General features: G+C 48.7%; 2 protein-coding genes across 2 annotated transcripts; one reads left to right on the forward strand and one right to left on the reverse strand.

Annotated features, from left to right (window-relative positions):
• Positions 1–1,991: 1,991 nt before the first annotated feature.
• Positions 1,992–8,186, reverse strand: samhd1 (SAM domain and HD domain 1). The gene is made up of 16 exons (XM_008319362.3): positions 7,657–8,186; positions 6,835–6,901; positions 6,034–6,106; positions 5,775–5,935; positions 5,412–5,527; positions 5,181–5,251; positions 4,927–5,079; positions 4,667–4,767; positions 4,443–4,551; positions 4,176–4,267; positions 3,984–4,099; positions 3,767–3,906; positions 3,589–3,681; positions 3,403–3,507; positions 3,178–3,315; positions 1,992–2,590 (listed from the first exon to the last, which is right to left on the reverse strand). Exons 1-16 carry the CDS (start codon positions 7,790–7,792, stop codon positions 2,483–2,485), a joined length of 1,779 nt encoding a protein of 592 aa, XP_008317584.1. The 5' UTR covers positions 7,793–8,186; the 3' UTR covers positions 1,992–2,482.
• Positions 8,187–12,133: 3,947 nt separating this feature from the next.
• On the forward strand, positions 12,134–13,780 carry LOC103385463 (solute carrier family 26 member 6-like). The gene is made up of 2 exons (XM_008319363.3): positions 12,134–12,383; positions 13,581–13,780. Exons 1-2 carry the CDS (start codon positions 12,247–12,249, stop codon positions 13,747–13,749), a joined length of 306 nt encoding a protein of 101 aa, XP_008317585.1. The 5' UTR covers positions 12,134–12,246; the 3' UTR covers positions 13,750–13,780.
• Positions 13,781–13,794: the final 14 nt, after the last annotated feature.

The following is a 13,794-nucleotide window of genomic DNA, read 5'->3' on the forward strand; positions in this document are numbered from 1 at the left end:
CCCCCGACCCCCCCACGACCCCCCCCACCTCTGAGGTTAATACAAACAGTCATGTGCCACTGGTGTCACTTTACCTGTGTTTATGGACGGATCTGAACCTGCAACAGACTCCATCTGCCCCCCCCCCACTGAGGTGGTCTCTGTTCTCAGGGTTCAGAACCAGAACCGACACAGACCAGTGTGTGGACTCTTCAGGTTCTACAGGTTCTAGTGTCTCAAAAGGACATTTGACAAAGTCCACCTCCGGACGATGACCAGATTGATACGACGTGTGTGTGTGTGTGTGTGTGTGTGTGTGTAACTCAAGCCTTCAGTGGGACAGGTGTCACCACCTGACACCGCCCTGTGACCACATGTCACCTCCTGTTCCTGAAAGCTGTCCCTCCACGGAGGACAAACCTCTGCCCACTCTGTCTGAAGGATCAGTACTGACAATGACATGGACCCCAGAAAAGGTCGGTGACCCCTGTGACCTCTGTGACCTCTGAGACAAGAACTTTGGAGAAACTGGTCCAGAAATGTTGGTCAGAACCTAGAGACAGCAGTGATGTCATCGAGAGAGAGACAGACAGACAGAGAGAGAGACACAGAGACACAGAGAGAGAGAACAGCCTGAAGGACGTTGTAAATTCCTTACAGTCTGAAGTGAAGACATTCTTCTCTGTTGTTGTTCTTTCTAATCTCTAAGGTCAGATTACCAGCCACAGGCTCCGGTCAGATTAGAGGAGACCTGTGTGTGTGTGTGTGTGTGTGTGTGTGTCTACACGCCTACACATCTGCTCAAATACACACACAAGTCACAGATGTGTCGCTTTGACTGACAGGGAAACGCACCGACTCATTCACTGTGGAAACTGTTGACCCCTGTGATGACCCCTGTGATGACCTGCACAATGCCCCACAGTCAGTATCAACTTATTGACCAATAAGCATCCTTCTCTGAGGTTATTGAAAAATGAGTGACAGACCAACATCTCCACTTTAATCAGCTCCTACATCACATGCAACCTGTAGGGGGCTCCACTCAACAGAAACACCGACTGTTGATGTTATTACCAAACAGAGGGGGCGTGGCCATAACCATAATATCTACTTACTTCAAACTGGTTCTAATCGTTTGTCATCACTGGACCTCAGCGTGTTAAAACACCACGTCTCACCACAGGTGTCGCCAAAGGCTCGATCTGAGCTCCCGTCCTATTGAGCCTCTATATAAACGATTTGCCGACTGTGTGTCGAGGTCATTATGTACGCAGACGATACTGTGACCTTTGTAAAAGGAAATGACTACTCTGAGGCTGCTGCACAGTCTTCAAAGGTCAAAGGTTAAAGTTCCAACCTGGATGAACGACTGTCTCTACAACTGAACAGCTGTGTTGACAAAACTGGGGGGTAGAATTGTGCAGATTCACCCCACAACCCTACCGTGGGGTGGGGGTCCAGAGCCTCGACATCTTAGAGACTGTGACACCCACCTTCACACACACAGAGAGTAGACATGTCTGTAACATCCACCCCCCCCGCCCCCCCCCCACAGTGTGATGTTCACTGACCCTTCACAGTATCTGTGTGGAGTGGAACAGGTTCAGAACCGGATTCGACTGGACCTCGATGTTCAGGACCCTTAAATCCCTCTGCCATCTAGTGGTCAAGATGTGTCAACACACACAGGGAGCAGTCATTTTCAGATCATTGGAGGGGTGGTCTTCAGGAGAATGACAGTGTGTCACGTGACCTGTTTGTCAGCAGCCTGTCTGTCCTCTCTGACTTTTCTACAGGTCAACAGAGTTTTTCCCACTTCATTCTTTGCCCCCTGTCTTGACTGAACAGGTCCACCATCCTGCCTGTGGTTCAGACAGGTGTCCTGACCGGTCTTCCTGCACCACTGACCTTCGTCGGACACGTCAGGAGTTCATGATGTTTGGGCTCATTTCTCAGATCAAATAATAATAATTAGCACCAAGACATCATTAAAAAAACACAAAAGACAATTTCATTCTCAAACTGTTTTCTTTGACAGAACGTCTTTGCGACCTGGGGTAGGAGATAAAGCGCCACACCATGGTGAAACACTGTAAATGTCTTTCTTTGCACACAACAACCACGAACTGAATAAATACGTTGAAAGAATCAAACTTAAATAGTAAGTGAAGCTAAAACCACCGGTGCGTGGACCATAGACTGTCCACAGCTGGAGAAACCTCCTTCTTCTTTAAAAGAAACACACAGTAAAAAAAAATAAAGTCTGTGACAGAGCAGCGAACCAATGAAAACCGAACAGGCACAGAATTCTCTCTTCATAAAATAAACATAGTTCAATATTGTTTTTCTTTGTAACATTCAAAAATCTGTAAAAATATCCTGAGAACATCCTTGTTGTAATTATTTGGTAAAAACAAACCTCTTTTAGAGTTGTTTTACTCATCACAGCTCCCCCTTGTGGAAGATCAGAAATCTAAAACAGAAATAAATCCCTCCACCTTCATTTGAAAAGGTTGTTTCGGACTCTTTTTGCCTTCTCTCCGGTACCGTGGTCTTGGCACCAGCTGACCTTCAGGGGGGTCAACTCGGGGGCAGTTACGTCTCCATCCTGTGAAGGAATAAAACATCATTCAAACTACATTATCCAATTTCACTTCATTGGTCTTATATACTCTTCCACCAGGAGGCAGCAGATAGCTTTAGAACTAAACAAGCCTCACATTCAAGTTAGAAGTTCACTTCACTTCATCCCATGTCCTTTTGTGACATTACTGTGGTGCATTCTGGGAGTTTTTGACAGTAAAATATGTGCTGTGGTCTCTGTCACCGAGCTAACAGCAGACAACAGACTAACAGTTTGTCTGTAGACCTCTCTCACAGACTCCAGTCATCATGAAGAACGGCTTCTACACTAAACTCAGACTTAACTAAACTGAACCACTAACTAAACAGAGCTCCTCAGCACCACTCACTGCGCCCCGGGCGCTTAAAGCTGCCCCCTGCTGGCTTTGGTCATGGGTTAGAAGGAGAGGTCACATTTGGTGGTGTGCTGTGGTGCAGTGGTGCAGTGGTGTGTCACAATGACCAGGAGTTAAACAGTTGTACCCTTTTTACTTCATTGGAGCCAGGTTTGAGAATGGAGGTTGAGGGTTCAAATCCGATTTCTTGATCACCCAGCAGCAGACCAAATCTTACCTGAGGTTTGGAGAAGTCCATGTCCATGCACCACTGGACAAAACTCTTCTTGGCAGCGTCCAGACTGTGGCCGTCCAACTTCTTGCAGTAAACCCTGATCAGCTGCTCAGAGAAGCACTGCGGCAGAAGTTTGGACACCTGCGAAGACAGGAAGTGGCGTTGGCGTTAGTTCAGAGCGTCCGTGAGAAACTAGAAGTGTGACAGATACGGAGAGAAGTTCCAGACCTGGTTCTTGTTGATGGAGACGGCTCTGTTGGGGTCGTCCTTACAGTAGAACCGCATCTCATCGATGGGATTCTTCTCCTTCATCCCATAATTCAGTTCAACCACCTGATGGAGAGAGTCACATTCAGCAGGGGTCAAAGTCACCCTGACCCAGGGTCACACCGGCATCACCACCTCTGAACTCACCCTCACTACAAAGTCCTCCGGCTGCAGAGTCTCGCCCCTGCTGTGGGGGGCGGAGTTTGTGGCCAAATCTTCTCTCCACGTCTTCTCTGTCTCCTGATGAAGGGGGGGAGGGGGTATGTATATTTACACCTACGATAAGATAGAGCCAGAGTGAAAAGACATGTCCCTACAGACCGACCTGGTCAAAGGTCACGGGTTTTTCAGGGCGGGTCTCCCCCACACACTTGTAGAGGCGTCGACGGATGATGTCGTTGAGGATGGTTCTGGACTCGGCCAGTTCTTCAGAGGACGAGTAGAGGATTTGTTCAAAGATGTGATCTACAGGACCACAAGAACCAGCTCAGTGGTGGCTCAGGGTATGACAGCTAAAGGGTGAGCAGCCCCTCCACACTGACCTGTGACCTTGGTGTAGGCCTCCATGTCCTCGATGGCAGTGGACAGCGTGAACTTCTGCCCCCCCGAGCCTTGAAAATGGATGAATCTGTCGGCCTTTAAAAAGGCGTCCGTGATCCTGGGAGAACAGGGTTTAGAACAGAACCGTGGAGCAGACCGGACCAGAAACCTAACCCACAGCGGGACAAACTCACCTGGTCTCTATGATTGTCCCGACCTTGTGCTGGTAGGCCTCCCTGTGGAGACGGTTCCTGGTGTAGAACATGTTGTACAGATTTTCCACCTCCTGCAACAAGTTCAACATCAACACATGACATGAGCAGAACCAGACTGTGGACCAGTGGACCAATGGATCAGTGGATCAGTGGACCAGTGGACCAGTGGATCAGTGGACCAGTGGATCAGTGGACCTGTGGACCAGTGGACCAGTGTTTCTGAACCGTGGCTGAATAAAACCACACCTTGTCTCTGGTGCAGATGATCTTCCGATTATTATCCTCACACACACGGGCAAACGTGAGGAATCGGCCGTGGTCGCAGTTGTTGCGAAAGCCCAGATGGTAACAGTCCCTGGGTGGTGTCACAGACAGAGGTCAGAAGGTCAGAGACAGACGGACTAACTTCACTGGACTGTCACATGACACCAAGGTCAGGGTCAACCAATCAATGAAGAGAGAAGCGTCACCTGGCAAAGTAGTCCCACTTGTCCACGTCGATGCCGTTTCGTTTGTTGGCCACGATCTCATAGAGGAAGGACATGTCCTCTGGACGACCTTTGTACGGCCACTGAGGAGACCACAGACGGACCACAGACAGGTGAGTATTTCATGGGCAGTTAACAGAGAACGTTAGGAGGAGAGAGCGGAGAACGTGTTGACGTTCTTCCTGATTTGGCTGTGACAGGAAACAGAGCTCAGAGAAGAACCAACCTAACTCAGAACTCACCTTTTCATCTGCGTTGGAGTCGAGCGGTCCGGCGATCTGCTCCTTGATGAAGTCCAGGTCCTCAGGCAGGACCAGGCCGTGGTCCTTCATCACGGGCTCTAAGTGGTTGACCTTCACCATGTGGTCAAACATGGCTAACGAGGCGTGCTCGTGCTGCAACACAGACTCCAGTTAATCCGTGTGCACTGAGCTCTGAACCAACCAACTCTTCTCGTCCCATGGTGTGAAGGCCAACGACCTCCTGACCTTCTCACCTTCCAGGTGATTTCTGGACGAGCCTTGGGGATGAACATCCCATCAAACAGGTGGGAAAATGGTCCGTGTCCTGAAAGGGACAAAGGACAGAACAGTGGCAGTCATGAGTTCTAGACCAAAGTTCTAGACAGGCCTCCAACCCCCAACATCCAACTGCAGCAGACACAGACTGTGTTTGGAGAAAACCAAGGAAGGCAGCGCCACCAGTGGGTCAGAACAGGGTCACTCACCCAGGTCATGGCAGAGTCCGGCGATCTGGACACACAGGATGTCTCTGTGGGAGATGAGCAGCTCTGGCTGTCGCTCATTCAGGGCTTGAACCAGTTGTCCAGCCAGGTGACACACACTGTACACACACACACACACACACACAAGATGATGACTGACTGACTGTAAACTGACACACCAGCGACTGGTCAGTGGTCAGTGGTCAGTGGAGTCATTAACAGCTGGGTGAGAACGTCCAGTTGTCGTTCTTCTGTGAAGAGGTTTCAAACCAGCAGACGTTAACGACTCATTAACTCGTCAGTCTGACTAGAAGACTAGCACCAACACAGTGACTGAAGTTGACAGTGACCCCCCCCCCCCCCCCCCCGATGCTGTGTTCGAAGCGGTTGTGTGAAGCTCCAGGGAAAACAAAGTAAGTTCCTCCCAGCTGCTTGATGTTCCTCAGTCTCTGGAACTGAGGCGTGTCTATGATTTTGATGAGGAGGGGGTGGAGCTCCACGTGTCCGTGAACGGGATCGTTGAACACCTGGCGGAAGACAGACGGGTGATTGGACCAACAACCTCGACGTGAAATCTAAACCGGGAAACAAAAAAAAAAAAAGGTCCCGGTCCTGGACTTCTTACCTTACTCGACTGAGTTCCAATCAGCCACAGCTTCTTCACACTGTGTAAGATCAACAGACGGTCACCGAGGCGCCTGGTGGACAGTAACAGTCAGAAAAGTTTGAGATTAACCAACGTTCCTGAAGATGATCCATAATCACTGGAACACGCAGTACCAACAACAGCAGCTAGGTGTCACAGTCTGAGGGAGGTGAAAGTGATTTAGTCTCTTTCTACTGTTTGGCTGCGGACTGGTGTCGTCAGAACACACACCTGTTCCGACTGTTCCGACTGTTCCGAGGTGGTCAGTCAATCCAGTGACCACCACCAGTGTAGGGACACAGTGACAGTCACACCGTGACTTCCTGCACGTGACCCTGAGTTAGAACCAGCACAGGAGAAGGAGAACCACCTGGTCCAACTGGGCTACTAGTCCTGCACTAGGTCACAGACCAGACAGACTGACAGAACCTGGTACAGAGTCCGGTCCAGTGGCCCAGAGTCCGGTCCAGTGGCCCAGTGTCCGGTCCAGTGGCCCAGAGTCCGGTCCAGTGGCCCAGAGTCCGGTCCAGTGGCCCAGAGTCCGGTCCAGTGGCCCAGAGTCCGGTCCAGTGGACCAGTGTCCGGTCCAGTGGCCCGGTCTGACCATGTGAGGATCAAACCCGAGCCTCAGTGACGTATGAAGTGGACAGAACTGTTCTAGCTCGTTAAACTGGTTCATTTTTCTGAGCAGAATTTAAATTTCTCCCAGCCACTCAATGTTTTACAAACGCCCCCTGCTGCCAGCCCATAGAATCACCACGGCTCAGATTTAGGACTCACTTCACACCGATCTTCTCCAGATGTGTTTCCTCCAGTGACCTGAGGATGGCGCCTGTGATGTTTTGTGCTGGAACAGAACAGAAAAGAACAGTGGTGACTTTTCACATCAGTCCCTGTTCTAGGGGGCGCTGTTTGTAAAGCAGCTCATGCTGGAAATGATGGCAACGTTTTGTTAAATTTAGTGGTGTGAACTTTAAAGAATCAGACAGGTATCATCTGCCCCGTCTCAGGGCAGGTTGGACCAGAGTGGCAGAAGGAAAACGTTACATTTAAATGTTTCAGGTGAAACTAAATCAAAGTCAGACTGTGATGATCGAATCAAATAATAAATTAAAGCCAAATTAATTGAACGGGAAATGGACACAATGGTAATAAATACTAGCTTAAACAACAACAACAACAACAACATGTTCACTTTAGCTGAGCTGTCACGCCTGCTTTCATAAAGGCCAGCACTAACCTGCCCCCGCCCCCACCCAGCCCTAGGGGTACAGGCCATAGACAGTGAAGAGTAGGCTGCACGGGATAAAAACAAATACTAGCGCCATCTTGGGCCGGTCAGTAGACAGCAACGCTACAACCGAGATACGGGATTAATAATGAATAATATTCCTATAAAATGAATTATTATTAATGTAAGGATTAATTAGAATTACTGTTAACATTTAGGTTCTGGCGTTTATAGAGTCAATAGATCTCAGAGTGATTTGTTCACTCTGAGATCTATTAAAAATTGTTGTAAATATGCTAAAAAGTGACTTTCCAAAATACACGCCACTTTTCCAAACATACATGTCCGGTACAACAGGACAGATCACCCACCTCTGAAAGTATCCTCCCAGTCCCTCAGACCCTCTTTCCGCAGGAACTCGCACGTTTCTTCGACTCCCCAGTCCCTGAAGTCTCGAACTGACTTGGGGGCCGGACTTCCCTCAAACAGCCGTTTTCGACTCGCCATGTCGGGCAGGTTTCAACTGGTTCGGCGGTGACGAAGAAGAACCACGGACGAGGACAACACCCTGCGGCAGCGGCTGCTGGTCTGTACCGAACTGTGAAAATACCGGGGTTTCACTTTGTCATCAGTAGCGTCAAATTACCATATTTCCGCTTTATTTCACAATAAAAGTCTTGCAGTAAAAGAGTATAAAATATTAAATATAGAAATAGAACTATGACAGAAACCAGCGGTACCAGGTCACTGGTTACAATTTCATTGCACGTACGGAGCTTTGTCCACTTATTTTAAGTTACGTTATTTTAATTTTTATAAAATGTATTTTTATTATGCCGGTAGATGGCGCCAAATACACATTTCTGAGTGAACTTTCTATCTTAACCTCTGACTTTTTACGTTTTTTTTTCTGCATGTTTTTGGACAGTGGGAGAAAGGTGCAGTACTTGGAGACCCTCTCCCACCCCCAACGCCCCGACCCCCTACCAAACACTGAAGAATGTTATACAGTATAGTAGATATACTGTATATACATATATATATTTAAATAGATAAATAGCACTGTATTAACCTCTTCCTGCTGTTGATTCATGTGACAGTAGATACAGAAGGAATAATACAAACTGGTAAACACCAGGGGTCCGGTTAGTCCTAGTCTGAACTCAGACTGAACGCAGATTGAACTCAGACTGAACGCAGACTGAACTCAGACTGAACGCAGACTGAACTCAGACTGAACTCAGACTGAACGCAGAAAAAAGAATATTCAGCTCTTACATCAGTCCGAGAAAACAAAGAAATACAAATAAATAATATTAAAAACCTACATCTTATACTAACCGTTTCAAGTTCAACTACATCAAGTGGCCACAAGATGGAACTGTTTCTACAGTCACTGCTGAGGGTTTCCGTGGGGCCACACCACGTGATCGAGCAGAGGCCGATCTAAACTAATGTTTAAGTGTAAAACTGTACATTTAACCAGTCAAAGGTCAGTAACACACACACACACACACACACACACACACGGAGCATAAATTCAACCGCTGGTTGTGACCCTCTATCAAACCCAGACGTCAGGTCCTACGTGGGCTGAGAGACGTTCAGGTGTTGGAACAGAACGTGGGAAGAACTGGTTCCACAGACACCAACAGTGTTCTCCAGTGGAACTCTTTCCACTTCCTGTTTTCTCTCTTCTTCTTCTGTTGTTGTTTCATCATCTATGGACAGCTAACCAGGTCAACCAGACCAGTTTGACTGGAGATCATCTGCTGGTTGAGTTGATCACATGGTCTGGTGAGTGGACCGTGTCTTTACTCGTCGTCCAGTCTTCACCAACGACATTCTTTGGACGTGTTGAAGAACGTCTTCTAGGAGACACCATGGATTTAATGAAGTAGTGAGTAAAGGCTCATCTCAGCTGTCAATCATCTCAGCTGTCAATCATCTCCTCTGAGTGTGACTCAGCAGCTTTGATCAAACCTGGAAAACACTGACAGGTCACATGTGGTGTTGACCATTTACCAACGCAGCAGAACGCCGCGCTCTGTCACAGTCTAACTGAGGAGGCGTGTCTTCCTCCACAGCAGCCTATCAGAGGGGAGGGGCATTCCACAGGTTGAGCCACATCACATCACATTACACAACAACATCTGCAAAACATCCAGCTGGTTTCGGTTTAATGAGTGACATCAGGTCAAGGTGTCGGTGTGGAACAGATCCACTGACGGAGTGTCGTCATGTGACACTCAGCCACCAATGAAGAGGCTTCAGTGATGGTGGTGATAATTAGTAACTCCTATAACTTCTACACCCTAGTACTTTCACAGCTGTAAACAGTCAAAGTACTTAGACTTTTTTCACAAATATCGTTTCATGTCGTTTTATGCAGTACTTTTAAACGACACAGTGGCTGGGATTTGAACCCAAAACCCCTGACCCTGATGTGAATGTGAGCGGTAGAAGATGACTGGGTGTTTAAAGTGCTGAGTCATCAACTCTGTCGTCTGTTCTGATCAAACCTGATAAAATACCACTCAAGTTAAAAATAGAAACAAGGAAGAGAACGTGTGAAAAAACCCGTGTTGTGTTGCCGTGGTAACAGTGAAGCGTTATCAGGCAGCGGCCTCTTCACCCTGGGAGGTCAAGGAGGTCAGTGTTTACTCATTGATAAGACTTCACAGGTGGAATCAAACAAATCCATTCATCAACAGACAGTCAGTTGGTCTTTCATCAGTACCTGTGACCTCACCGTGTCCTTTGACCCCTGGTTCTGTTTGTTGAGCTGTGAACGGTTCCATGGAATGAGAACTGTTCAGTGGAACTCACCCACCCACCCATCCATCCATCCACCCCCCCACCCATCCATCCATCCACCCATCCGTCCGTCCATCCGTCCGTCCGTCCGTCCATCCATCCACCCACCCATCCACCCACCATCCATCCATCCACCCATCCACCATCCACCCACCCATCCATCCATCCGTCCATCCATCCGTCCGTCCATCCATCCATCCATCCACCCACCCATCCCCCCACCCATCCCCCCCCCCCCCCCTCCCCCCCCCCCCCCATCCACCCCCCCATCCATCCATCCATCCACCCACCATCCATCCATCCACCCATCCACCATCCACCCACCCATCCATCCACCCATCCGTCCGTCCATCCGTCCGTCCGTCCGTCCATCCATCCACCCACCCATCCACCCACCCATCCATCCATCCGTCCATCCATCCGTCCGTCCGTCCATCCATCCACCCACCCATCCACCCACCCATCCATCCACCCACCCACCATCCACCCCCCCACCCATCCATCCATCCATCCACCCATCCATCCATCCGTCCGTCCATCCATCCATCCACCCACCCATCCACCCACCATCCATCCATCCACCCATCCATCCACCCATCCGTCCGTCCATCCGTCCGTCCGTCCGTCCATCCATCCACCCACCCATCCATCCGTCCATCCATCCGTCCGTCCATCCATCCATCCATCCACCCACCCACCATCCACCCACCCATCCATCCACCCATCCATCCACCCACCCATCCATCTACCCATCCATCCATCCGTCCATCCATCCGTCCGTCCATCCATCCATCCACCCACCCATCCCCCCACCCATCCCCCCCCCCCCCCCTCCCCCCCCCCCCCCATCCACCCCCCCATCCATCCATCCATCCACCCATCCGTCCGTCCATCCATCTGTCCGTCCAGCCATCCATCCCACAGTCCTGTCTGGGTCAGTGACCTGTCCAACCTTCTGCCCTCTGACCCCGACCCCCTGGTGAGAAGAGAAACCTGCTGCGTCTCAGAAGAAGAAGAACCCGCGGTGATGAATGAACTTTCTTAACTGAGTAAAACCAGTAATTAAGTTACATAAGTAACTTTAGGATTGATGGAGGTTTAGAAGCGACAGGATTCAGACTTCCCACTGCAGACGTTCACTACAGTAAGGCTGCCCTTAGGACACGTTAGCTTTAGCTTTAGCTTAGATGTAGGGACAGGTTAATGGTGACCACTGAGAAGACTGAACGGTTTCTTTCTAACCTCCTCTCCCCGTGTCATGAACTCTCCTACACCGCCAGTATTTGATTATCTTTGTAAACCCACCTCATTGGCCAAGAACTCCAGAAACCTTCAGAGATTTGATTGTTTGTGAATACTATTAGTTGTAGTATATTTGTAATAGAGTAAGTAATACATTATTAGTATTATTAGTGTAAGATAACAATTAAAGCTCATTTTAATGAGACTGATTGGTGTTGTCGATCAATACCGACCTCTCTCACTCTTCACCTGGAAAACAGGACAGCCGTCCAGTCAGGGTGAAGTCTCTGGACAAAGAGTCTTTTAAAAGTTAACCTGCTCTGATCAACAGCCACATCCATCACAGTCACAGTCACTGAGGCGGTGTTTAAAGATTAGAAGGTTCAACAGAGAACACACACACACACACACACACACACACACACACACACACACAGAGTCAGCTTTATTAGTCCTGATTCTTACGTTAATGTTTGGCCTTGTCCTGGTCCTGGTCCTGGTCCTGGTCCTGGTCCTGGTCCTGGACCTGGACCTGTACTTTGGTCTTACTTTAGGGAGACTGTGACCGAGTGGCTAAAAGACGGGGCGCGTGATCAGACCTGTCTGGATCCGATCCATGACACGTGTGGGCTTGTCCCTGAAGCCCACTCAGGAGACAGTCGGTCAGTGAAGACGACCTTATATGGTACAGACCTGCTGGTCACACTGGTCACTCCATAACTTTGTCATGTTGGTACAAGGAGGCGGGGCCTGTGGGGTGTGGTCTGTGAGGTCTATAAGGTGAGGACAGGTGTCACCCACACACCCAGAGCAGTTAAAAGAAAGTGTGTGACCCAGTCCAGCAGGAAAGGAAGCTGCTGAGGTGTGCTCAACACGGGGTTCTGGAGCTGCACTCAGACACCATGGAGGACAAAGACTGGTCCACGGGGGACTATTTTGTGCACAGACAGATTCTGGATGAGCTGGCTCTGGATACGGTGGCCCAGAAGGGGACGGGGTCTAAATGTAACCTGGGGGACTGGCTCAAAGATTCTCTAAGGTAAGAAGGAAAGGACACGAGGAAGGGAACAAGGAAGGAACGAAGGGTCAGTGTTAGTTCAGGTGCTGTGGTGTGGGTGTGGGTGGGTGGTGTGGGTGTGGGTGGTGTGGGTGTGGGTGGTGTCCATCGGTGTGTTTTCTCACAGAGCTCCTCTTCATCACCCTGTTGTCACAGTCATCACACATTAACTATCGTTCCTCATTGTACTGTCTGACCTCAGAGGTCAATGTTAGCAGTGTTAGCAGTGTTAGCAGTCTTAACAGTGTTAGCAGTGTTAACAGTGTTAGCAGTGTTAACAGTGTTAGCCGTGTTAGCAGTGTTAACAGTGTTAGCAGTGTTAGCAGTGTTAACATTCTTAGCAGTGTTAACAGTGTTAGCAGTGTTAACAGTGTTAACAGTCTTAGCAGTGTTAACAGTGTTAGCAGTGTTAACAGTGTTAGCCGTGTTAGCAGTGTTAACAGTGTTAGCAGTGTTAACAGTGTTAGCCGTGTTAGCAGTGTTAACAGTGTTAGCAGTGTTAACAGTGTTAACAGTCTTAGCAGTGTTAACAGTGTTAACAGTGTTAACAGTGTTAGCAGTGTTAACAGTGTTAGCCGTGTTAGCAGTGTTAACAGTGTTAGCAGTGTTAACAGTGTTAACAGTCTTAGCAGTGTTAACAGTGTTAGCAGTGTTAACAGTGTTAACAGTGTTAACAGTGTTAGCAGTGTTAACAGTGTTAACAGTCTTAGCAGTGTTAACAGTGTTAACAGTGTTAACAGTGTTAGCAGTGTTAACAGTGTTAACAGTGTTAACAGTGTTAGCAGTGTTAACAGTGTTAACAGTCTTAGCAGTGTTAACAGTGTTAACAGTGTTAGCAGTGTTAACAGTGTTAACAGTCTTAGCAGTGTTAACAGTGTTAACAGTGTTAACAGTGTTAGCAGTGTTAACAGTGTTAACAGTCTTAGCAGTGTTAACAGTGTTAGCAGTGTTAACAGTGTTAACAGTGTTAGCAGTGTTAACAGTGTTAACAGTCTTAGCAGTGTTAACAGTGTTAACAGTGTTAACAGTGTTAGCAGTGTTAACAGTGTTAACAGTGTTAGCAGTGTTAACAGTGTTAACAGTCTTAGCAGTGTTAACAGTGTTAGCAGTGTTAGCAGTGAAAGGCACATTCCTCCAGGTGTGACCCGGTTCATGTCACGGTTCCTGTGGTTGTTGCAGATGTTCCGTGTCCAGGCTGAGGGAGTGGCTGCTGCGGTGGGTGCCTGTTCTGGGCTGGCTGCCTCGGTACTCCATCAGAGACAACGCAGTGGGAGACCTGGTCTCTGGATGCAGTGTGGGAATCATGCATCTGCCCCAGGGTTTGTTTACACACACATGCCTGTCCTAGCCTAGCTGTGTGGTAACCTGGTGTACTTGGGATGGGGTCGGGGAG

This window comes from Cynoglossus semilaevis, chromosome 10, assembly GCF_000523025.1.
Source record: "Cynoglossus semilaevis isolate Cse_v1.0 chromosome 10, Cse_v1.0, whole genome shotgun sequence".
Classification (NCBI taxonomy): domain Eukaryota; kingdom Metazoa; phylum Chordata; class Actinopteri; order Pleuronectiformes; family Cynoglossidae; genus Cynoglossus; species Cynoglossus semilaevis.

Bases quoted from the DNA above. Each gene is read 5' to 3' on its own strand.
- samhd1 (XM_008319362.3), bottom strand. From the start codon at position 7,792: ATGGCGAGTCGAAAACGGCTGTTTGAGGGAAGTCCGGCCCCCAAGTCA. The intron at 5,936-6,033 runs GTAAGAAGTCCA...GTCTTCCGCCAG, and splicing joins TTGGAACTCAGTCGAGTAAG to GTGTTCAACGATCCCGTTCA. The intron at 5,252-5,411 runs GTGAGTGACCCT...TGTCCCTTTCAG, and splicing joins CGGACTCTGCCATGACCTGG to GACACGGACCATTTTCCCAC.
- LOC103385463 (XM_008319363.3), top strand. From the start codon at position 12,247: ATGGAGGACAAAGACTGGTCCACGGGGGACTATTTTGTGCACAGACAG. The intron at 12,384-13,580 runs GTAAGAAGGAAA...TGGTTGTTGCAG, and splicing joins TGGCTCAAAGATTCTCTAAG to ATGTTCCGTGTCCAGGCTGA.